Source organism: Cryptomeria japonica, chromosome 3 (genome assembly GCF_030272615.1).
Source record: "Cryptomeria japonica chromosome 3, Sugi_1.0, whole genome shotgun sequence".
Classification (NCBI taxonomy): domain Eukaryota; kingdom Viridiplantae; phylum Streptophyta; class Pinopsida; order Cupressales; family Cupressaceae; genus Cryptomeria; species Cryptomeria japonica.
The window spans coordinates 674,744,397-674,769,243 of NC_081407.1; the positions used below are offsets into that span (position 1 = coordinate 674,744,397).

General features: G+C 37.4%; 1 protein-coding gene across 2 annotated transcripts; it reads right to left on the reverse strand.

Moving 5' to 3' along the window:
• Window positions 1-4,158: 4,158 nt before the first annotated feature.
• Window positions 4,159-23,329, reverse strand: LOC131030649 (uncharacterized). 2 transcript variants are annotated; one of them, XM_057961559.2, is made up of 10 exons: window positions 23,057-23,329; window positions 10,293-10,412; window positions 10,083-10,191; window positions 9,721-9,972; window positions 9,422-9,537; window positions 8,963-9,027; window positions 8,537-8,820; window positions 8,232-8,388; window positions 5,159-5,238; window positions 4,159-4,875 (listed from the first exon to the last, which is right to left on the reverse strand). In XM_057961559.2, exons 1-10 carry the CDS (start codon window positions 23,159-23,161, stop codon window positions 4,715-4,717), a joined length of 1,449 nt encoding a protein of 482 aa, XP_057817542.2. In that variant the 5' UTR covers window positions 23,162-23,329; the 3' UTR covers window positions 4,159-4,714. The 2 variants fall into 2 exon arrangements, with proteins under 2 accessions (XP_057817542.2, XP_057817544.2); XM_057961561.2 differs by lacking the exon at window positions 23,057-23,329 and having other exon boundaries at window positions 10,083-10,171.
• Window positions 23,330-24,847: the final 1,518 nt, after the last annotated feature.

A 24,847-nucleotide genomic window follows, 5' to 3' on the forward strand; every position in this document is an offset into this window, starting at 1 on the left:
ACTCAACAGTCCATCATGAGCTCCTCATCTGTGAAGGAAAATGATATGACAGAGAGGGGAGGGACAACAAGTCTAGACAGGATTCTGATACGGAAATCCCATCAAAGAATAATGAGTTATATGCTACAACACAATCAGCACCACATGATGATGTTGAGGAAGAACAACCAAGATCTCCCACAATTCAGTTAGAGGGCAACAATGTGATGGATTTGATTAAGGACAAGGATATGGATGATGATGTTATTTCAGCTTTGGGAGGACTTGATTAGGATATGAGCCTCGAAGACATGATGGAAATTTCCACTATTCCTTATTGGTTGATGTAGAGTATGGAGAAGAAGAAAATGATAGAGGCACAACCCACAAAGGATATTGATGATTTCCTAGCCAGGATTGGCAAGGAAAAGGAGCAAAAGAAAGCTAAGGTGCTCTCTAAGAACATTAGAGATGATATAGGTGTGCAAATTGCACAAGCGGCTATCTCGATGGGTGGTAAGGCCAAAGATGTTATCACTCCTATGGATTATCAGGTCACCACAATTGACCTTGGAACTATTACAAAGAAGCAAGAATTCCAAGAGTTAGATAACATGGTCAAAGCAATTGAGGCACAATTGAATAAAACTATTGAGAAGAAGGAGATGCTTGAGAGTGAGAACAGGAGACCCAAAGAATATATTGAAGGGACGAATTCCCAAAGGCATGAGGATCCTACTTTGTCTCACCCATTGCAATTGATCACAGATTGCCCTTTGACTATGAGGCAACGAGGAATACACATCATGAGGTTGGAAAGTGGATTGAGCATATTTTGAAACAAGCGAATGATTTCCTAGCTCAATTTATCCAAGCATTTAACAAGACATCGATGCTTATATTCAAGATGCAATATTTGGAAGGAGTTTGGGATGATTTCCAACCAGTTCAGGAGAAGGCCATACCTCGCCTCAAGGTGTTAAAGTGTCCCTACGCCTACATTGATCTAGGAGGGAGTTATTCAAGCAGGTGATGTTTATGATCTTCAGAGATGGTATTGTTCATTGGTCATGCAGAAGTCAAGTTATGATCATGTGAGATAGGATTGCATAGAGATGGAAGGATCGATCCATGAGATAAAATAAAAAAACCTTACATCCATTGAAGAGTTATTGGGATTAGATGTCCATGCTTCTAACAGTTTGAACTTGGAAGAATTGAAAGAAAAGATGAAATTTATCTACTTCAATTAGCTAGAATCATTGAAGAAGAATCTAATAGATGATTTGGTTTCTCTCGTGGTTCACATCCACAATTTACATAAGCTTATGCCAGATTGGGAAAGTGTCTTTGATGCCTCCTCGAATGCTTTGGATGTGATCAATACACAAAAGGAAGTTCTACCTAGTGTCACGATGGAGGAACTCAATTCAGTCTTAGCCAAATTCGTGGAGTATGCTGCTAGAGAGAGGGATGCAAGCCGAAATCTTATAGAAGATTCCCTACTTGATGACTAGGTGTCATCATTTTGGACCTCCTATTTTTATTCCATTTTTTATGCAAACCCTAATTAGGGTTATTTTAGGGCAGTGTTGGCAAGATCTTGACCCTTTATTCTAAATGAATCTTGGTCATTCATTTCATTTGAGACCCTATATAAACCCATTTGCCTTTGATTTGTAATGGAGACATTTTAGAGAATTGTTGTTTGTGCTACAAGTTTGAATACAAATCATTGAAGTGTGGTGGTTTTGTTTAGATTTTGTATGCATTTGTGGTTCTCATTGCCTCCAAATTTAGATTAGAATTTGTTTCAAGTATTTATATTGGATGAAAAAAGTGTTGAATGCATTTGAATGAAATTTGTATAATCCATACAACTAGCTTCTTGTTGATTGTAAGTTCGTCTTGTGTGGTCAATTGGAATTAAATCGAACTTAATTTCAATTATTGCACGTCCATTGGTATGCATTGACTTGATGGTATTGATGTTGATGGTGATAATTTAAACATCTATGAATTTACCTTAGATGATTGCACTAGCATGTGTTGAATTGTTCTTTGATGGTGAAACCTTGCCTAGTTGAATTTCATTGAATCATTCATAACGTCTTGCATTCTAGGTTAGACAGTCTTAGAATAGAATTTCTAAACCCTTATCTCCTCTTTGCATTTTATTTGAAAATTATTGTTAGAATAGATTGAGCTCAAATTGCAAAATCATTTGAAGTCATTTGGCAAACTTATGTCCATTCATGATAATCTTGAATCATTTAGAACATTTATGTAAGTCCCCAAGTGAAAATAACAAATCACATCAACCATTGAGTTACCCACATGTCAAGAACTGACCATAGAAACCTTGGAATTGTCTTAGTTGATCAAATATTTAGCATTTGAGGTGATTTTGTTCAAAAGAGGGTAAAATACTTTGGTATTTTATTCTGTGTTCTATTGTGCCTATAACACACATCAACAAGTTACAACTGGAATTTGAAGTTGTATTTGTGAAAAAGAAAATTAGGATTGTAAGGCAAACTTTTAAAGCCTCATTTGTCTTTGTTTTTAGGACCCTGGCTCAATTCTCCCCTATTTTACATTTAACCAAAAGAAAATTACCCCAGCTCTATTAACTAGCCCAATTTGTGTTTAATTGGTTGAATCGATTCAATAAGTCTATATAGTTTATGTAAAATATTTATCTTATTTGTACATAGATAAGTCATATTATTAAATAAGGGTCAAGTAAGCCAATAGAAGAGGGTCTCAATAGGAGATCTATAGCTATAGGGTCATTCCATATTTCTCTAACAACACAAGTAAGACTATACCCTATAATGCAATGCAAAACCATCCTAGTCATATAATTGAATTGATTAAAATTGCCCTTACCCTGTAATACAATGTCCAGTCTCGTGTTTCAGATTTGTGGGAACAATTACATAGATGAAAGTGGACCTATTCCACATATTGGAGATAGAATCAATGGAAGAGTAAGGGGCCTATTTAAAGTTCTTCGATAAAAGTAATCAGCATAGATTGTACAAAATCTTAATGGAAGCCTGTTACATCTAAAAGTTGGATATAAGAGATGTATAGACGAAAACATTCAATAGGGCAAACTAGGCAACAGGTTACCCAAGCCATACAAACTTTAGTAACATGACAAGAGCTTAGAATCTCACCCCAAGAGCAGCCTTGAGAAAATACCAGATAATCAGTTAAAAAATTCATCAAGTTATGTAGAAATTTACATAAATAATTTGAAATTGTATGTATGTTTTATTATAGGAGGGTAATTAAAAGTTTTGGATTCTTATGTTTAGATTAACTACATGATCTGAATTTGATGGAGGTAAGTCTCACATCATTTCTGTTTTACCAAATAAATGAAGAGCCTCTTCTTTTTGCCAATCGAAGTCTTAAATATTTTATTTAGCTTATGTAGATGATTGGAACTTGAAGGAGGTACTTACAAGTCATTTCCATTTTAGCCTAAGGAACGAAGAAACTCTTCTTTTTGCCAGCCAAAGTCTTGAATCTTCTATTTACCCAATGTATGTGATCTGAATTTGACAGAGGCAACTTTGATGTGCTTACTTTTTAAACCAAATGAATGAAGAATCTCTTCCTTCCTGATTACTTCATTTTCTTTTGAATTTTGATAATACCTGGCTTGCCTAAACTTACACCTTCAAAATATTGTGTAATAGAAACCTTATTTTTCTAGATAATGACTGCCGACAAAAGCCATAAAACGAAGCTGGGTCATTCCATTCTTATGTACTCAGGAATCTAGTTAATGAGTTTTTGACCAGATTTAGAAGGCTTTACCAGCAAAAACCTTCATGCTGTTCCAGAGTAGGAGTTTGGGTGGGACATCCCCTTATACCAAGGTTAAGAACAATGTCAATGTTTTCTAGTCTTTACGTTGGTCATCAAGAATGGATGTTCTGCTAGAAAATGATGAAAGATGCACGCTTACCATGCCACTTAACACTTAAACTCCAGATAGACATTAAATCCACATCCAGATTCAGCATCGTGTGACTTGTTTGAAGATGCTATTGACAAAGGCTTTTAACATATGGGCCTATCGGATATCAAATTTGTACATTCTACCTGCTTTGAGTAAGCTATATATTTGATGGGGATATCAGCAATTTGTTTTATAAAGAGTACATAAATCATCTATGTTTCTTATTTATTAGATAAAAAGGGAAACAAGGGTCCCAACCCTATTACAAAGCAAGCCAGTGGGTAGAGACAAATATGATGGCATCCCAAAAGGAAAAAAACCCAACTGCAGCCAAGCTGCCAAGCACAAACTAACAAGACTACAACCAAAATGCATGAAACAAAAGAGTACCCAGGGATCCAGCCTAAACAATGCCAGACAAAATCCTACTCGATTTCACACCCAAATCATCTATGTTGAGGATTCATCATTTCCATAAAAAAATTCACATATAGAAGATATAAAGAGAGGTGACATAAATGATGAACAACAATAAGTGTAAACAGCATACACATGATCCTTGGAATGTAATATATCATATTAAAAAAGTCTCAACTCTCTGGACTCTTGAACCTACGAGATATGCCACTTGTCATATTCTTCAGCATCTCCCTCAGAGCACTGCAAAGATTTCAAGGAGATTCCAGTTCCTTTAATCTTTTTAAGAGGTTATGGACTTCATGCCTGCTTTGGAGATTGAAAAGATACAAATCAATCTCATCGACGATAACCAGGACCCATTTTCCGCGGAGGTGTTGAGCGCACACAAACATCAGTTTCATCTCCATCTTCATCCTCAGAGTCTGCACTAATCCAATTGCTTGGATTAGGTTGAGAAGGTCTCTGATAATTCACTGGATTAATGTTTGTCACTCCACCTGCCAAACAGAAATGCAGATATAAAGCACAAGGAACTCCAATATATTGCTCAAAAGAACCATATATCCATAGAATTAGATAATTTGAGGCAACATTTCAGCATTTAATGTGAAGGATTATGCATATGGAGGAGAACTACAACAAAACTACTCATTATACACATCATACCCTGGCAACTAATATTTATCCATCTCAAAGTAGATATAAAAATTAAAGATTACCCATAAATAGAACTGAAGATTGAAAGAAGCCCAGATACATATGCCTAAAGAGCTATAATACCTTCTTGCGGGTGCACATCATGTCTCCCAGTTATACTTTCCCTTCCAGCAGAGGACAAAACTGGACCAGAAGGTTTATGCCTTTGAATTGATTAAGGAAATACCATACTGAATAGAGACAGGTAAATTTACAATGCTGCAAACAGAAATTACTCTAAACTCACAACATAGCAGCTACGAGAATGGCATGATCATGAAACACATGCATGCATTATGAAGGGACTGGAACTGAAGTCCCTTCCCTCTTGTCCTTTCTGTGCAACTAGAATCAGGGGAGGGACCAATTTAGGAACAGCTACAATACCCTTCCCTCCTAAAAAGTGAAATCCTGAATACCAAATAAAAAACAAGATGCAGCACATCCCACCGCAATTGTGGATGATTCCTCATTTATACTGCTTTCTATACCATGAAAGTACATTAATTGGAGTGAAAAAACTGGAATAATGGTGAGTGAAATATCTCATGAAATGTTAGTTTTGACAACAATTTTTGGCAATTAAGAAACTATACTAGCAGTCCCTATTTGACAGGGAAGGGCCACAACTTACAAACAAAAAAAGTGTCCTTTACAAACCCTCCTGGAACGGGATGGACCAAAGAAACTTCCACTACATCCCCTAAGGAAATGAAAAAACGTGTCCCACACTTTTCTAGACCCTTTACTTGCATACACATAGATACAAGTGAATTTTACAAGATACTGTTACTCTCCAATGCAATCCTACTCAAACACTGGTGGCCATCACTAAACCAGTCATGGAATTTTCATGGACGATGCCATTTAATTTCAGTGTTTCTCCCAGAATTGGGTACAGCATATCTTTTTCCAGATTTCAGGGACGTTGGGTGGGCCCTATCAGATTAATAATTTAAAATAATTCCAAAAATAACTTACCCAAAATAAAAGGACACTGAAATTTGAAAATATGAGCATTCAAAGATATACTAAAAACATAAACATGAGTCAGTCTGAAACATATTCAATTACGACAGGTAAATTTAGCTCACATGGTGTAAGTTTGTCTAGCCTTGTTGACACACTGAAGACATTATTCAAAAATTTAAGTTTGAATGGGTCAATGTATTTTCTCCAAAACGCATAGGATAAAAAATCTCTTTTTGACACTTGTGAGTAGCTTCCCATGCTTAGCAGTTTAATGTTGACTTTTAGCTGGCATTCAAATAAACCTTTGACAACCAATAAGATAACAAGTTTGCTTTCCATTCAACATACTCCATGCCAAAGAATTCATGTTTAAAATGTTTTGTGTTTTTTTTAAATGTAATTGACTATATTTTGGGTCTTTGCTGGGGATGCCTGACATTCCTTGGATGTCCCTCAGGCCATGAGTGCATCCCTGGGCATTCTCCCAAAAGGTGGGGAACATTTCATTCCCTTCCCATCGCCACAAGAATGCTTAGCCAGGGACACATCCCTGTGGACAATTGCTTAATTTTAAGTGCCCACATTCTGCTGAAGCACAGCGAGCATCAAAGAATGACTACAGTACATAGACAATGCCATTTGATTTTTACTGCCTTCATTCTGTTCCAAAGAAAGATTAACAGGAAGTCAAGTCATTTCATATAAAACAGGACTGCATCACAAGCATTCTCTCTGATAATACAGAATATTCAAAAAGATCATCAGTTACTATAGGTTCAGATTATAAAACTTCATGATGAAAATGGATTTAAGCATGCCATGCAATTTGCTCCACTTCACATTTAGTCTGCCAACTCATAACATCAAAATTAGATCTTGGTTGCACCTATGTAAACAGGCCCAAAACCATAAATGAACAATCAGAAATTAAGAGGGATGCCTTTCCACAAGGATTTCTACTCATCATATAAACCATGTTCAGCCAATTACATCAACTCCTAGCCGATGGCAGAGAGGAAGGTGGGGTTGGCAAGAGCAGCATGCTGAATGAGATTATCCTTTGTATCATTGATGTTTTCTCTCTCTAGAAGCTCTTTTCTTTCATTTGACTAGAGATAGCTTGTCTTAGAGGTAGTTTTGTGTGCTGTCCATCCCCTTGGAGGGATTTCCTTTCCAATATACAGCTTCTTATTCGATACATTTCTACAATAGATTGCTTAGAAAAGACAATTGGGGAATATGCTGACTCAATACATATTTTTAATGCTGAAATTTGAGTTTGTAGAAAATGTCCCTTGAGCAAAGCAAGACTAATTCCATTTGGTTCCTATTGTTTATTGTTTCAAGCCTAATATCTTTTTAACTTTGATTTATGTTTAGGCATGCACCTTCCAATATATTTTTAAATCTAGCAATGCATTGTCTACCCATTTTTCTCAAATCAAGTGGCTGAGGTATTCCATCCTTTTGTTCTCACTATTTCCCATGCAAGTCTCTTTTGCAGCTAAAACATGTAGAAAACTTTAAGGGATCAGAAAATTCAAAATAGGCTTAAAAGAGATGTTTGAAACTACAGTCCAATGAATGTGACTGAATACCATTATTGCTTGTTCTAAACAAATGGAAGTGAATGATTTGGAGGACTTGATGAAATCTGTCACTGACTCACTACAGCCAGCAGATGAGATTGCCTGTCAGTATGTTTTTTCAACACATTTAACAAAATCAAGCGGCTAAGGTATTCCATCTTTTTGTTCTCACTATTTCTCATCCAAGCCTCTTGCAGGTAAAATATATATAAAACTTTGAAGGATCTGAAAATAGACTGGAAAGAGATATTAGAAATTAAAGTACAATGAATCTGGCTGTTATAATGAATATCATTTTTTGCTTGTTCTAAACAAATGCAAGTGGATGATTTGGACTTAATGGAATGTCACTACCGCCAGCAAAGGAGATTGCCTGTCAATATATTATTTCAAAACATGATTATGCACTTAATATTCACTATAATGTGATATATTTCTTAATAGTCAAATCTCATCAAAATTTATAATTAGTCATTAGAGATTTTGGGAATTATTCTGTATACATATTTTTTCTAATTTTCTCTAAGCATAGTGCAAGTTAGAAGGCACAGAAGTTATAGTGCAATATAAATCATTTATATGTCATTAGAGGATACGGTTGAGGTGGTGTCCCCCTCATATCTTGTCTCACAGAAAACTGATTAAGTGTTTGTTTCCTTTGAATGCCTGTAGGTATTTCTTCACTAGCATCAGCACTGTCCTGCATGATAGGATGACTTGCTGCTTCCCTACTGACACTTTTTGTCCCACTACCTGTTCAAGAAGTAAGCCCAACATTAGGCTTTCATCAAAATTCATATCTTGAATGCAAATTGCAACTAGATGTTACACAGATACATAATTCTACAGCTATAGATAAAATAAACATATAAAAACTTCTTCCTTATCAGCAGGTACCCACCAGATATATTTGACCAGATTCTAGTATGATCAGAAGGTGGTTCAGAGCCAGCTGAGGGGACAGCTTGTCCACTTATATGTTTAATATGGTTATGAGGTGTTTGAAATCCATTACGCCCTTGTCCATGATCATGCTGCTGTGAGACCCTATTTTCAACAGGGATTGGCTCTGACTCACCCATTTCTCTAATTTGTGAAATTAGCATGGTCGCTAAGACAAGGGTAGCATCAAAATCTGCATTTGCCCCATCATCCAAGCCAAACTTAGGTGCCAATAGGATAGGCCTGAAACATTCATACAACCAAAAATGTAAGCATTAAAATTCACTACAACTTTTTTTAAAAGGGCAGTTGAACTTCCAGATCATAAACATAAATTTCTAATTTAATTGCATTAAATATAAAAAGAAACACCCAGATTGCTTACTCGCCAGCCTTCTCAAAAAACATATGCATACCAGCTTCACATGCTTCACAAAAGGAAAGAAAAGCCTGCCATTTTCAGCCAAAGGATGGGGCTAGCAAATCAACACATGTTAAACGCCATGAAGTTTAAAAAACAAACGTTACCAATGTATATAGCAATTAACAGCTCCATTAGTTGTTTAGTATCGCACAACTAAATAAAGTTGTATTTAGGTTAGGATGACTGTTAATTACTGGAATAGAATTATAATAGATTCCCAAAGGTTTGGATTTACAATTTAACAGCAACAAAGTTAAAACATATACTTGAGAATAGGATACAACGTTATAATAAAAAAATAGGCTTCAATATGAGACATCTTATTGTGTTTTTTTGAGTGAGAATTCTACTAGAACAATTTATCAAACCAAAACTCAATTTCATTTCAGATAGTTTCTGCAGACGTGTGTTTAATGATACCTTCAGTTCTTTCATGCTAAAAGTTACATCAACTGCAGCTCCCCTGTGGCAATACTCCTGCAACTCCTCAGTGGGATCAATCCAAAGTTGTGTATGCAATGCACCATCACTATTTTCTGGATTGCAGAGAATTTACAAATTATACTGCTGCCCATAAATGATTAAATACAATCAACAGAACTCATGAAATTAGCAAATGAATAATGAAGCATCTCCCATTTAATTAATGCTCTATAAACTTGTCATAGAAAAAGCCCTAAGAAACATCATACAAAACAGTCCCTGCACCAACTTTTTACCTTTAATTGGGTCTATGTAGCTTCTGAGCTCAATAGCTTTCCCTTCCGTGGAGTTATCAGTTTCTGAAGGTGTGAGTGTTGGCTCAGTTGCAATAAGGGTTATTTCTTGAAGTGAAGACTGGAAATTACACAGTAATCTGTTTAAATCACGAGGTTTTACAACCAAATGGCTGGGGAATTGAGTCCGATCAAGTGCCAGATGTTGAACATCAGGTTGATAATTACAAACAATTGAGTAAGTCTTTCGGATGCCTGCAGCAAAGCACAACCATCAGAGAACTAGTAAAACTGAATCCATTAAGTTTTCCAAAATATTCCCCAAAACAAACTGCAATCTGCTGTAATTACTTTATATAACACACCATTTAAACAATCCAAAGTCCACTGCAATTTTGTTGCCTCCATGTCTGGCAAGCACACTGATAATCGATCCATACTAGTTGATGGCGTCCTAAAAATAGTACAAACAGCCTAAAATTCCATGTTAAAGATGGATAGCTAACTCCTATATGATATAATTGCTGCAACTGAAAATGCACTGACATGTAAATAAGAAGAAACATCCTTCATACCTTGAGGAGAACACTACATTGAGCTTGGGCTGTAGAAAGCCTGTATGTATCAAAGAACTGTGGTTTGAATGTCATAGCTAGAAATGCTGACCGAGAAGAATTGAGGGTCCGAAAAATCATCTGACAAGAAGGATAAGCAGTTATAGAGAGGACAGAAACAAATTCCAAAGACAAGAAAATACATATAATGTGTGTCTAGGGTATTTAAGTAAATACTAACACTCCAACACTTAAGAAGTTAGATTCATTGATATATGTGACTGTATTGGTACAGAATCAGGCACACAATACAAATAATTATGCTAGGTAAATGGGATTTGGGGTATCCTAAGTTGCTTGTTCAGGTACAGGTTCAGAGTTCAGGTATGCTGGTTCAGAGATTTTTTTCCCCTAGGTTCAGTATGGCTGGGTCTGTTGAAAATATTAAATCATTCCCATGGAATTGTTAGTGTCTCATACAATAATTATTAATTGGGATCATTGAGTTTGTTTATTTGTTAATCCTATAATTATCTAGCAGCCCATTGCTAACAACCAAGACCTCCCAGATGTTTGGGGTCACCCACCTAATTGTGATCCCTATCCTACTAATATAGCCACAACAACTTAGCGATTTGACCACTCTTGTTTTAGCCTTTTTTAGCTGTGTGATTCCATTTCACCAACCTTTTTTGTGAATCGTGTAGTATAATTTTGATATTTTAATATTGAAGTATATCACTTTCATCATAAAATCGAAACATTGCAATAAGGCAACCCATGACTTTGAAGACAAACATATATATTTCACAAACGTCAGAACAAATTGGGATTTGTTTCTCCCATGGCTAGTCTAGACCTTATGACGTCCCTAATTAATCTCAACCAAAAACAAAAAATTGAATCCAAGTATAATGTAAAAGTAATAGGGAAAAAAAGAACCCTAGAAATTTTCAAAATTATTTAACATGCTTTGGGGTAAAAGCCCATGCAATTAAACACTAGCTATATAATCCAAGTACAGAAACAAATTTCCATGCCAAAGGAGAGCCTTTCAAGCAAGCCAAGAAATTAATGAAGATTGGACTTAGAGACCGAAGCTAGCTACCAACATTATGACATGTACATATCAAAGCACAAAACAAAATAGCTACTAGGAACACCATCATGCACCACAAGAATAGATCCAATACATGCAATGATGACTTCCATAAGAGAACCATCTATTGTTAAGAGGGTCAATGTGTAGTTGTGTACAATCCTAGGAGGAGGAAGGGCACTCTTAGAATCTCACCTAGCAACGAAGGCCAACAAAAAGGAAAAGAGGAACCAATGATACATGCTAATCTTCATAGCCCATGTTGTGGGAAAAATAACTATATGACCCTTGATATCAAGTAAAAGAAAATCCATGATGCTTAGTATGGGAATGAAAGGACTAAGATATCCTAGTACCAACACATGGAGATGGACATCATCTCACTAACTTGCCAAAATACATGTGTAATCAATTGCATCCAAAAGGTGTTTGATTCTATTGATATCTAAGATAAGCAAACAAGAAGTAATTAGCATAGTAGCCCTAAAGCCCCCTACAACACCCTACATTTACAAAGTGACAACCTTCGTAATCTTGCCCAGAAGTGGGACATTTACAAACTCTATAAGAACAACAATATCTACCCCAAATCCCATGGTATACAAGACATTTGAAAATGAAGTGCTACTTATCCTCCACCTTTTGGAACAAACAAGTATAGCAAATTCATGAGATATGGGGTAGTTTATCTCAACTCATAACTAGTGGGAACAAATTGTTAGTTGAAATAAAGGAATCCTCAAGCCAATAAGTGTTGTATATAATTGATCTAATTTTCGTCCCCATTTTGTAATAAATTCATCTAGAAGGCTTTCATGAGGTTGAGAGGTCATGGGGGATGTAGATCAAGAGTTTTCACAAACAATATTTGAAGGAATGGAGTAACTAATACTAAAGAGATTTTCATATGCAACATATTATTTAGATTTAATTCTTAATAGTCTTGGAATAGTTCATTGCTTGGTTGTTGCACTTGCTTTGTTAGCAAGTACATATACATATTCTAGAAGATAGATTGGGGACTTGCCTAATGCTCCATCATTATGCCATTATATGGATCATAGCACCTATGGTGATGTTAATGGAAAAAAATCCATTCATCTAAGTACACCATTTATTGTCTATCCCTTACATTGAGCAAAGATAGAAATTGCAAAAAGGAAAATGAGATGGAACTATAATTTTGTGATTAGGACTTGTTGTGACCTAATCACACGTCACCCCATCCCAAATAGGGACCCCTAACTTTTAGGTCCTTTTGGTCGTTTGGTCTTGGTTTTTTGTGAGTTTTGGTGGCAGTCTCGTTAGTCTCTCCACTTTGCAGATCTTCGAGGATCATTTGGAGTTAATCTGCTTTTCGTTTGAGCGAGTTTTATGAAGTCTAGGGCATGTTTTGTCCCTTTTTGGGGTTTTTGCCTTTTGTCCTAGATTTTAGGGGTTTCTATTAGGGTTTTGGAAAAACTGAACATGCGACTGGAATTAGGGCCCTTCAAGGAACCTCCTAGTAAAATTTGAGCCAAAACGGAGCATGACTTGGTGCATTTAATGAAACTTCTAATTCAAACTCACTCGCACAGGAAGTTTCTTTTGGCATGGCGCAGTGATTGGGAAAGTATGACGCATCATGAATGCAATTGCTAATTTAATGCCTCCTAACTTAGCAAGACGTTTTGGAGAATTCTATATAAGCTTGGAGATGCATTTCATTTCTCACATGCAAGATTCAAGAAAGAAGAGTTGGAGAAGTGAAGGGTGGTCATACTTAGTCTCTATTTTCATCATTTCCAAGGTGCTTCCCGGATGGCGGAATCAAGCAAGGCAGCTACCCTCTCCAGGCAAGCATTGATCAAGGCAGAAATGAAAGGTTTCCTTCCCCATTTCCGGCTGAATTCAAGATGGGAAGAAATCAGCAATACTAATTTAGGCACATTCAATTTGGCTGCATTCAAGATCAGAATGTTCGAGACAACAAGGCACAGTCCATCACCAACCGCTGTCAAAATTGTCAAAAGCGGAACTATTGCGGCAGCTGGTTTTCCTCCTGCTATTCAGTGCCCAGACTTGGTCCACGAATGTGCAACACATTATAATTTGGAGCAAACGATAATCTCAACGCCAGATGGCAAGTTGTTGGCAACATTGACTCTGGAGTCAATTGGTGAGGCTTTCCGAATTCCTTAGCACTATTCCATGACATACAGGACCAACAATGGAGCTCGGGCAGTATATGAAGCAGGTCCCGCCAGGTGTGCTGATTTGATTAATAAGCAGTGGTTGTTGAAGCCTAGGGTGCATGCCTCCAAGATGCCAAAAGCTCTCACTATCTTCGAGTTCAAGCAGGAGTATCTGGACCTGATAAAAATGCTAAGCAGAGTAATGGGGTGTTCACATTCTGTGAACTTTGAGACCTGGATGTTCTTCTACATAGGCGAGATCATGAATTCAAATGGGCTAATCGACTGGGCCAGATTGATCAGTCACTACTTGCACGAGCAATTGAAAAACTTAAAAGAAAAAAGGTCCCAATCCTTTTTCATGAGCTCCTACTTGTTCTATATGCTTGCACGAAGGGGAGGATTCAATGGTCTGCCAGCAAGAGGAATTATGGGTTGCGGACCAGCTCAACTGAAAGTACACGAGTGTTATCCCTAGTTGCATCTTCACAATGTTAATTCTTACAAGTTGGCGAATGACACCTTCACTATGTACTTGACACGGCTTATGCAGAAGAAGTTGCACGTAAGGGTGTCACCGCAAGCAAGTGCCTTGGTCCAGAAGTATGGAGCTGCATTCTTACAATTTCCTAAATTCACCTACACCAAGATGCAAGGATTCTCATTCCAGTCATACAAATTGCCAAGATATCCATCAGACAAGCTCGTATTGCTAGAGCTCATGAGACAGTTAACTGCCTATGATCAGTTGCAGAAGAAGAAAGAAAAAGCAATCAATTGAATTCCCAGTTGTCTTGGGTGACTTCATGGAAATATGCCCAAGCTTGGAAGCCGCTGAAAGTGCAGCAGGGGAATTGGCATTCTATCCCCTGCCGTTTTATACATCCAGGGCCCAGTATGATCCTTACCTCCAAATCAGAAAGGTTGTTGGCGTCAAATTCATACACAAATTTCACTTAGAAGATTATTAGGCAAGTGTCGAGGACGACCTTGAGGTCCGGAAGAGAATGCATTCCAGATTGCCCCTCGACACCATCAGGTTAAGTGAAATTTATCAAGTTCCAGATCAGGTAAAGGAGGATTCAGATTTGATACAACCTGAATTTGAGAGAGTGAAAGATCAGCCTATTCAGTTGCCAGATTGGTCAAAGCTCGAAATGGATGATTTGAGTGTCTTAGCTAGACCAGTGCTAAAATTCACTGAGCACTGGATTGACAGGCAGATAAGGAAGTTGGCGGAAGGGAATGTTCATCTGACATATCAGCTAATGGGAAGTCTAGATTCCCACAGTGGGACAACTGAGGACTCTTCACAGGTTCAAACAGGAAAGGAAGTTTGGATGGATAAAGGAAAAAATGCCCCAAAGAGACCAAGGACAGCAAAGAAGAAGGATATCCAACAAGAAATCCCATAGGAGGTTCAACAGGAAGTCCAGCAAGAAGAACCTCTGCAAAAGAAAGCAAGGACGGAAAGAGAGCATTCACCAGCAAGTTCCTCGAGTGCGCAGGAGATAGAGATGTTCCCACATCCAACAGGTCCACTTCGAAAGAGCATTCTGGCACCAGATATACTCAGCATTAATGCTTCATAGGGACACCATTGGCCAAGAAGTCAAAGGCAAGAAAGTCCCCCACATCAGGAAGAGGCTCGCCAGGATAACTTTGTGGAATCTATCCTTGGTGAAATGGAGGAAGAGTCACAGGAACAGGAGCATGTAGAGGATCATAGTCACTCCATCCCCGCTCTAGATTGGTTGGTGGGAAAGCTAAGAAGGGAATCAGAAAGGGAAATTGATCCTGCTCGGGAGTTGGAAGAATTGTTGATAAGGATGGATCAGCCAACAGAAAGGAAGGCTCCCCAGAAATTTTCCAAGGTTGTCAGGGAAGAATCTAGGTCCCGGACCCTGCACATTGTTGAGCCTGCAGTAGATAAAGACAGAAACAAAATCAAGCAAGAGGATTATGTTATCAGACAGATTGATCTTGGTCATGCTTCCACAGGTCAAGTAATGGGAGACTTTGAAGAATCTTCCTTAGCCATGAGGGAAAAGATGCTGAAATCAAAGGCGAAATGTAAGCGGCTGAGGGAAGAAAACATATCCCTATGCGAATACATCAGGAGTTTCAAAAGACCCCTCAGGGAGGCAGGTCCTTCATTCACTCCTCCTTCCTCCCTTCCTAAGGAAGTTGTTGATGATGCGGAAGTTATCAGAGCAATGCCGCGAAATTCCAGGGAATGGATAGAAGATGTTTACACTGAAGCGGGAAAATTCATTGAGGACCTGGCTTAGCTTCATTCAAAGTTTGTGGCCCTCCTGAGCAGATTAGAGACAACAGAAGGATTATGGGAGGATGTGCACATATAGCAAGACTTAACCATTCCGCGGCTCAGGGCTCTAAAAAAGGTTCCAAGGCAAATTCTGGTTGATGGGAAAGTAATTCACGAGAATGAAGCTTATGTTTTTCCCTGATGGTTCTACGCCATTTGTTCAAGAAAAAACACCTTTGATAAATTCAACATAGACTCCTTTACTTTGAAAGATTCCATCAGAGGGGTGCAGGAGGAAATCATCAGTGCAATTGAGGCATTGTTCCTAAGGAAACTCAATGACGGTGGAATAACAGTGAACTCCCTGAAATCTCAGTTGCACGATTTCTTCTTCGTAGGTTCATTCCCTAAGGAACATTTTGCAAATGTTTCTTTATTCTCCGGTATAATGAAGAAGACGCAAGAAATCATGATGGAGTGGGAAAACATCTTTTCCAGAAGCAAGGAGGAAATTGCCTTGATGGAATTCGACATTCAAAATGTGCCAAGTGTCTCCTTCGGAGAGCTGGAAGCCGTCGTCAACAAATTCATTGCGTATGCCATAAATGAGCGGGATAATGGTCGTCCATTCTTGGACGAGAATCTTTTAGCTGAATAGTGGTGGCGTATTTACTGTTGGGGGTATTTTGACTAAGTGTGGGTCCAGTCAATGCATGTAGCCGTCGGATGAGGAATCTTCTTGCATGCAGCCTCCTCATTTATGGTTTTATGACAGATTCTCCGTGCATGTCACCGTCACATGAAGAATAACGGACATTTATTCCTTGCATGGAAGTATTTATTATATTTTGGGCATAATCAGCATCATGGGGCGCATTTAATGCACTAGGGAGCGCTATTTTAGGCTTTTGAATTAATTGTATATGGGCGTGATGGGTTATTAATTGTCGATTCCCACCTTGTTGCACCTTGAGTGGACAATCTTTTGGGGTGAAACCCTAATTAGGGTTTGCATGGCCTGAGGCCTATATAAGGGGGTGACCCCCCTTATTTGTCAAGGAGAGATTATTATCTGAGATTGTTGCATCAGGATTGTGAAGTAGCCAACTTAATACATTGTTCGATTTCAATGGTGTATTATTGTTCTATTTTGGCAATCAGCATGGTTTTGCTCTCTTCAATTAGATTGGATTTGCTTATATGTTGTTAGGAGAACTGGATTTGATAGGATTGCTTGTTGCGGAATCCGAGCTCATACTTTTGGTGTGCAGCTGATTGTTGTATACCGTGCAAAGTTAGTCTGAGCCTTTTGATGTGTATATGCTTAACTTCGATCATCAGTAAAGATTGTTTGATCCGATGGTCTATATTGATGATCTGAAAAACCTCCACGCACCCTTTGAAGATTGCACCACCTTCATGTAGTTGTGCTCTGCTGGCGAAACGAAGCGTGGTTTGATTTTGCATGAGTTATCTCGTCTCCTGTTCTTAGAATTAGATTAGCTTTAGCATAGTTTTCTCTACCCTACTCTCATTTACTTTCCGCATATTTCAAAAAATCCAAAAGATCCAAAACTAGAGCTTTCATTGCAAATCATCTCTGCAGAAATCCTTGAGCTTGCATAAGTTTTCTTCAATTGAACATACGTAAGGCCCCTTGGATTATCAGCAAACCCATCAAACAACTGAGTCACATCCACGAACTAAAGGAACCTTGGGATTAGCCATTTGAACTTTAAGCAATCCTAGCATACGAACTGATCTTGATCAAGAGAGGATAAGGTGACCGTTGGTGACTTTATTTTGTGTTAGACGCTGTCCTTAAAAACACGTCAACAGGACCTCGTTGGGGAGTTCTAATTCATATGTTCCGGTGCTTCTCTTGCACTCTTAGCCACATAAGAATCATCTACTTGTTCTCCCTCAGCATTTCACACACTTGGGTGGCCCTCGAAATCCTTCATGTGCTCCCTTTGTCTTGGAGTTTGAAGCTTAGATCCTCCAACTATCGACTCTTTTGTAAGTAATAGTTCTTCAAAGCATCAAATGTTTTCGTATATTTCTAAAAATGAGTCTATCGACTTTTCTTCCCACTCTTCTTCCTCTGGTGGTGATTATACTGATGATTTCTCGACTTAATCAATAAGGTCCATGTACGCTTTTTCACAAAGTGGTAAGTGCCTTGTTAATTCTTCCCACTCTACCTTTGTGCATTTTCTTGTTATGGAAGTCATTTCCTCTTCCCGACTATGACTTCAACTTTTACTCCATTCTTGAGATGGACTCAAGATTTTGATCAATAACCCTTCAATTTCTTCAACTGTTCCCTTCAACCTTCTTCTTTATTCCCTTTGTTTCCTTTTTCTCAAGAACCATCTAACCTTTTGTTCTAGTGGCTCGTAACCACTTTCTGATCTTTTCACATCCTTATTGGGATATATGGTTATTAATCTTGAGAGGTGCATCATCAATTGATGCTGCATTCTTCTTCTTCCCATCAATTTTGTTCCTCTTAGCATTGGAGTATTTGCTGACAATGTTGTTCATGTCATATTGTTGTTCTTGTTTTGTAAAATTAAAAAATTTAATGCAAGGAGTCTTGGCAAACAGTTCAAGAGGCAATTTACTTCTTCATTTACTTGCAAATTATCCCAAATTACGTCTTGTGGTATTTGTATCCTTGCAGCTTCCTTCAACACATGCTCCTTGATAGATATGTCCCATAAATTTATGAGATCTTGTGTAAGGTTGTGTTCTCTTGCTTCATCAGATTGCACTTGTTCCTCTGTTGACTGCCCCATTTATATAGCCGTTTTCACCAACCTGACTTTGTACTCAACTCGACTTCTAGTAGGCAAGAGTGCCAAATGTTTACTAGCTAAATCAATATGCTTTGAATATAATTGAATAAACAAGATAGATGAATACCAATATATATAAAAAACTCACACCCATAATTGCATAATGATATCACAGTGTATTTTTATTCATATGCACTTATAATTTCAGTTCAAAGAATACTCATAACATGAAATCCCCTTTCTCCAGTACAATAGGAGTATATAAAGTAGACGACAATTGCTAAGAACTTCCCACCATTGGCAACTACCTAGAGCAATCGCTTACATCCAAGAAACAAATCATGTTGACTACTAAACAAGTATATTAAAACTAATAGGAATATTTCTCTAACTACAAAATGCATGACCAAAGAAGGTTTCTAAAGTGGTTTGAAGTTTTTGTGTATTGGTCTAACCAGTTAGCTTTCGTAAGTCTGAATTTGTGCACAGAGGAGGATAACCAAGAAACGGACAATTGTGTATTCACTAAACCCAGTAAGAGAGTCATGTAGCTAAAAATCTAAATACCCGAATAAAAGAGCAATGCAATAGTGATTGGAACCTATTTGATGAATCAATAGATCAAGGTTATTGATTCTTTGGGGTTTGATGGATGAGATGGATGCAAGTCAATGTTTGAAAGCCCCATATGTAATGAACTAAGCCTTTAGTCATCGATCTCTTCTTATCAAATGACTAATGAGACACCACACATATCAATAGGCCCCAACGTGGTGATAATATTATTTGATCACCAATTCGAACTTAGTGAAAAGTTGAACAAAGTCAATCTTCAAATGAAGGATTAAAGGAAATAAGCCTCTTTGATCAATTATTCACAAATTCCAAGAGATGACCTACATGCTTATGCACACATAACCAATTGTTGTTGATCCTTTTGATCCATTGGACAAAATGACCTAATGTGTCACTTTGTGCACCACTCAGAGATAAAAGGCCACCTGAATTAAATAAAGAGGTCCATTCTCCGTTCCCCAATTTGTAAATGACCATAGATTTGAGAACAAATGGCCAATAATTGTTGAACTAACCAATGAGATAACAGAGTTAATAAAGCCTAAATGCACACTCAAAGAGAAGTTTGGAATATAATGGGTTACGCTAACAATGTACTACTCCAATTAATGACTTTGCCATAAAGCAATGAAATATATGGATTTGAATCACTTTGCACCATTTGCAAATTCATCCAACACAAATCAAGTGAACTAGTGACCAAGGAGCTGAGCAAATTCGCACGAAGAGCACAACGAATTTCCTCTAATTGGGATAAAAAGTGTTTAATAGTGAGTATATGGTCTACAAACTCATTTGTTAATTTTTTGAAGGATTAGGGTTGAGATGAAATTGAATTGTAGGGTTTTACATTGAATTGTATAAGCCTTGAGTTTTCCTAATGCAAACAAATGATTTAGGATATCGGAATTGTTCTTGGATTGAATTGTTCTAGAATTGCATCTGAAATTTGGGGATCGTTAATGTGAATTAATAATTGTGATTTCTAGAACCAAGATACTAAACCCTAATTTGAATTTGTCAAGCATTTGTTGAGAAAATCCTAAGATTGACATCCAACTATATTTAGGTAAATTGCAAACTAATTCAAATTAGCTATGGGAGAAGTAACTACAATTGTTGAGTTGTTATAATCAAATTTCATCTAAAAACCCATGAATCTAAAGCTTAAACCCTAGTTGTTTTATATGTGTGAAAACCCTAATCATAAGATGGCATCAAAATGAGCAACAAAATCCATATCAAAGTTGATGAGACTAAAACTTCAATCATTTCCTCCAAAAAGGCCTAGAGTGAGGAGAAAGATTTGAACCTCTAAATTTGTTCCAAGATGTCAAGGCCAATGACAAAGATGCAACTCTTTATTCAACTAGTCAAGACCTTCTCTTTCGTGCATGAGACATGAGCAAAGTCTAGGACCCACTTAGCAACATTCGAGAGTATGATATGGGCAAGGTGGTTGTTCCAAATTACTTCAAAAAATGAAATATTATCACATGGACCACCAACAAAAAGCTTAGAGTAGTGAGATAACGAAGCAAGTAATTGTTGTGGATTTAAATGAGGTTGCAACTAGAGAAAGATTATACCTGAAAAATGATAATTTGAAAGGTTTGTATCACAAGGGCCTAAATTGAGAGACAACCACAACAAGCACTCGCACTGAAGCATGGAGCTATAAAGGCATGTATATTATTTAAGCAATAAGCCTTATCATGTGAGAAGCATGGTCAATGATGCGATAGAGCCATTCAATACAAGAATGTTTGAAAATTACTTCCACATTACCCTCTCAAGTTTTTAACAACCTAGATTTGTACAACTATGGGGGGGGTTGTCCAAAATAAAGATGTCAAGGCCTCACTAGTACAATATCCCAGTTGATCCTAACCATAATTGGACTGACTGGTGGTTCCACCCAAACTGTACATACAGCAAAGAATATGGGTGAAAAGTACCTCCATATGAATTACCACTGCATGCCCTAATCAAGTTACTAAAATTAGAATTGATGAGACAAATTCGGTTGTCAATGAAGATTTTGGCACAATTGAGAAGAAGACCAAACTGAATTTTTCTTTTGGCATAAGTGATTTGAATTTTGGGCATGAGTGTGTCATGCAATGTGCTGCCCAATTTTGCAGCAATTCTGTACATCATCCGGAGATCATAAAAGACATGATCCTGAGTGGTTCATCAATGCCCAAATGATTGTTATTGGAAGGAAGAGTGAGTATCAACATGAACCTCAGAGTTGGATAAAATGACCAGAAATCATATAGACTATCCTGAATTTGTTGACAGAAGATCAATCGAAGGCAGAGTCCAGGTTGTAAAGGCCAAAAAGAAAAGAGAAAACCCAAATTACCCTTGAGCATTAGCAGAAATAAAAGACCCTATTGAGAGGGTAGAAAAAGTAATGAGTGATATGTACAATTTATAGATCTTTTAAAACGGAAAAGACTAATTAGCTGAAGAGGAGGAAGAGGAAAGTTAGGAAGACGTGATGGTGATAGCCAAGAAAATTGTTGCTTCCATGGAGCAGGAGCATGAACCTAATGAAGAATTCAGGGAACATTTGGCTACAAAAGAAAAAGATGTAGCTGAGGGGGTCTACCCACAAGTCCAAAAGCAACTTGTACTACAAGAGCCCCAAGCTGAATTGGAAATAATTCAAGCTCCTGACATCCAAACATTCCGGGACCAAAGGCTAGTAGAGCATCATTTGTTTTAAGCGGTGATAAATTCATCAATACAAAGGACTTCAGAAATTTTGTCCTCGCATACAGATAACAAAAGAGCCAAGGTGCGGTGAGAGTTGCCAATGAAGCTACAAATGATGAGCAAGATACAACAGGAACAAGCTTTAGACCACCTTCCTCAGCTGCAGAGAATCATATAGACAACATTCCACCTGAGCCTGGGAAGGGAAATGGTCAAGTATTGTGGCTTCTTATTTCAGATGAGACATTGTACAGGCCATGGTGTTACATGACACAGAAAGGAACTATGACACCAACCACATACTCAAGCAAAGCCTCAATTCTGCAGATAATGTTAGATATTTCCATAGAACTAAGCTTAATGTGGACAAACAAACGCCACCAACACGGGTTGTACCTCCCCTCATAAAAATCCAATAAACCAACTAGCTCCGGAAGAAATGAATAGACAACCAACTTTGCAGAGAGTTGGGGAGGTAGACAGAGATGTTTCTTCCAAGGCAATCATGGATTACGACCGGTTTAAGTTCTACAATATCAATATGAAAGTTGTTGATATAAAGATATATGAGGAAGAAAGTTTGAGGCTCACTAGGGATGCATGGCCTAAGTTCAACTTGTTCGACTATTGAATACTGTAAACTACGATAACCATGCGTGGAAACACATGACAAATGCAATTAGCTTATTGAGGATTTTGTAAAGAGGGTTGAAATCTCTACGGTACATGCAAAGATATAATCTTGTAAAATAAATCCAACTCAGGTTATGGCGCACCCCAGTTAATAAGATTGCATATATAAAGTGAAAGAAAACTTTAACGGACGAAGCATCCTTCGTTTATGGCATTCAACTCAATGGTTACCCAGCAGAGGCATTTGCCAATCAAAAATCAAACAATTAATGATGCCTCCCGTGGCCATGACCCAAAATACAACCTTTACCTGCATGAACCAAAACTTGTAAAATTCCCCTAAATTCTCCTTTTTATTTAGACCAAAAATAAATTTGAAAGTTTTTTCCATCGTTAAAGAGGATAAACTTGAAATTCAAAACTGAATAAACTATAAAGAGACATAATTAGATCATGTGTATGAAGCGTGTGGAAGCGAGACCAGAGATGTCGGTCAAATAAAAACATACCTTGTCAGGAAGGCATTCGATGATGAGCTCGTTGCCAATCTTGGCTAAGCAGGTAATGGCTCTGTTTAGGGTTTTAATGGCATTCCCGCTCATTGCACACTCCATCTCTGATATTTAAATTTAATTAGAATTCCCTTCACACAACAGAATGGCAATACTTAACACTCTTCACATGTTCTTATTTTTCAGAATCCCTTGAGCTGTACGTTTTACTTCTTTTTCGCGCCACGCAGAAAAGTCAAAAGGAAAGTCTACCTTTCCAATTCCTGAGGCAAATGTCTATCTAGCTCTAGAATGACATTTGATGCGTTTATAATTTATTTTTTATTTTTAATTAATAAATAAACTAGCAGTTGCACTTTTGGTGTGTAGTGGGTACATCGAAGAGGTTTGGAAGGTTTATTAGGGAATATTTTGGTTGACTTTTTGCATATATTTGTATACTACATGAGGTCAATTAGGAGGCTCTTCAGCAAATGATGATGTTTGTGCAACAAAGGTGTCAATGGAGAAGAGATAGCTTCAAATAAATTATGCATCTACTTATAGGGATCCAAACATGATTGTATAAGTTGATGATCAACCATAGGAGCCAAGAAACATGTGCAAGCAAAACACCTATCACACAAAAGAGATCAAGCAAAGATTGTGTGCTCTATAACAACCAAAGAATTCTATATTATTGCACAAAAGATTTGAAGGTTCAATATTGAAGACACAATTACAATGAATGAATGACTTGCTTTATAGAAAACAAGAGATGGCGTAATTCTAACATTAGAAGAGCTAAAGCAATGCAAAGTAGGAGCTAAATTAAGTTCAACTACAAGCTAAAAAGGTTAACTAGAAGTGCCTTTAAGTAAACTCGGACTAAAAAAGCATAACACCTAGATAAAATAAAGCACCTAAGTTTAGCTTAAGTGAAAAAACAATTAAAGGACCTAATGAATAAATAATTGGAGAATTGTCCTAAAATTACTCCAACACCCCTCCTTAAGATTAACTTAGGGATAAGTTAAAGAGCTAATGATGAATGCAAAATGCATGCATGAATGAGTCCCAGCAACTAAGTCTTGATTAGGCACCCATTTACAAACCAATGCAAAACAATGCAACTCACACCAATGAGGTCTCTATAAACGAAGAAAAGGACAAAAAACACATGAGAAAAAACCTCTCTCCAAAAGCAAGAGATGCAATGAAATGAAAAAGGTACTACATGTGACTAAGATGAAGGACTCCAAGTGGCCCCCCAGCAAAATTGGTCACAAAAATACAATAAATATCAACTCATAAGAGAGAGAATGAGGATAAGAATCCCTCCAATGTAAAAGTAGCTCATGTGCCAATGATGAATGCCTAAAGATAGGCATGATCCACTGCCTGCAAACAACACGTCTCCCCTTCAAAAGAAACCAATCCACTGGAGATAGGAGAAGCCACTCCCACAAATTGGAAGATGTAGGAATCCAAATCCAAATATATGATGATGTCTTTGAAAACTTCCCATGTGTTGCCAAGTCCTTGGATGGTGAAAAAACTACAAACCAATCAGGTACATGCCCAAACACAATAGAAGGTGACAAACAAGGAACCAATGGAAACTAATTTTGAACAAGCTCCAAAGGCAAACATGATGTGACAACAGTTGTGCTATGATTGTCATCAAATAAGAGAGATAAACCCTCAAATGTGTCCTCCAAATCTAAAATATGAGACTCCACAAACAATGAAACAATGTCTATTAAATAGGAATCTCAATCAGGAAGACAAATAGATGAATTATCCTGC

What these genes read in the sequence shown, in the direction of transcription:
- LOC131030649 (XM_057961559.2), bottom strand. Translation starts at nt 23,161, where the DNA reads ATGGAGTGTGCAATGAGCGGGAATGCCATTAAAACCCTAAACAGAGCC. An exon ending in AATGTAGTGTTCTCCTCAAG is followed by an intron (nt 10,192 to 10,292) that starts GTATGAAGGATG and finishes ATGGAATTTTAG; the next exon opens with GCTGTTTGTACTATTTTTAG. An exon ending in TGATGTGCACCCGCAAGAAG is followed by an intron (nt 4,876 to 5,158) that starts GTATTATAGCTC and finishes TCTGTTTGGCAG; the next exon opens with GTGGAGTGACAAACATTAAT.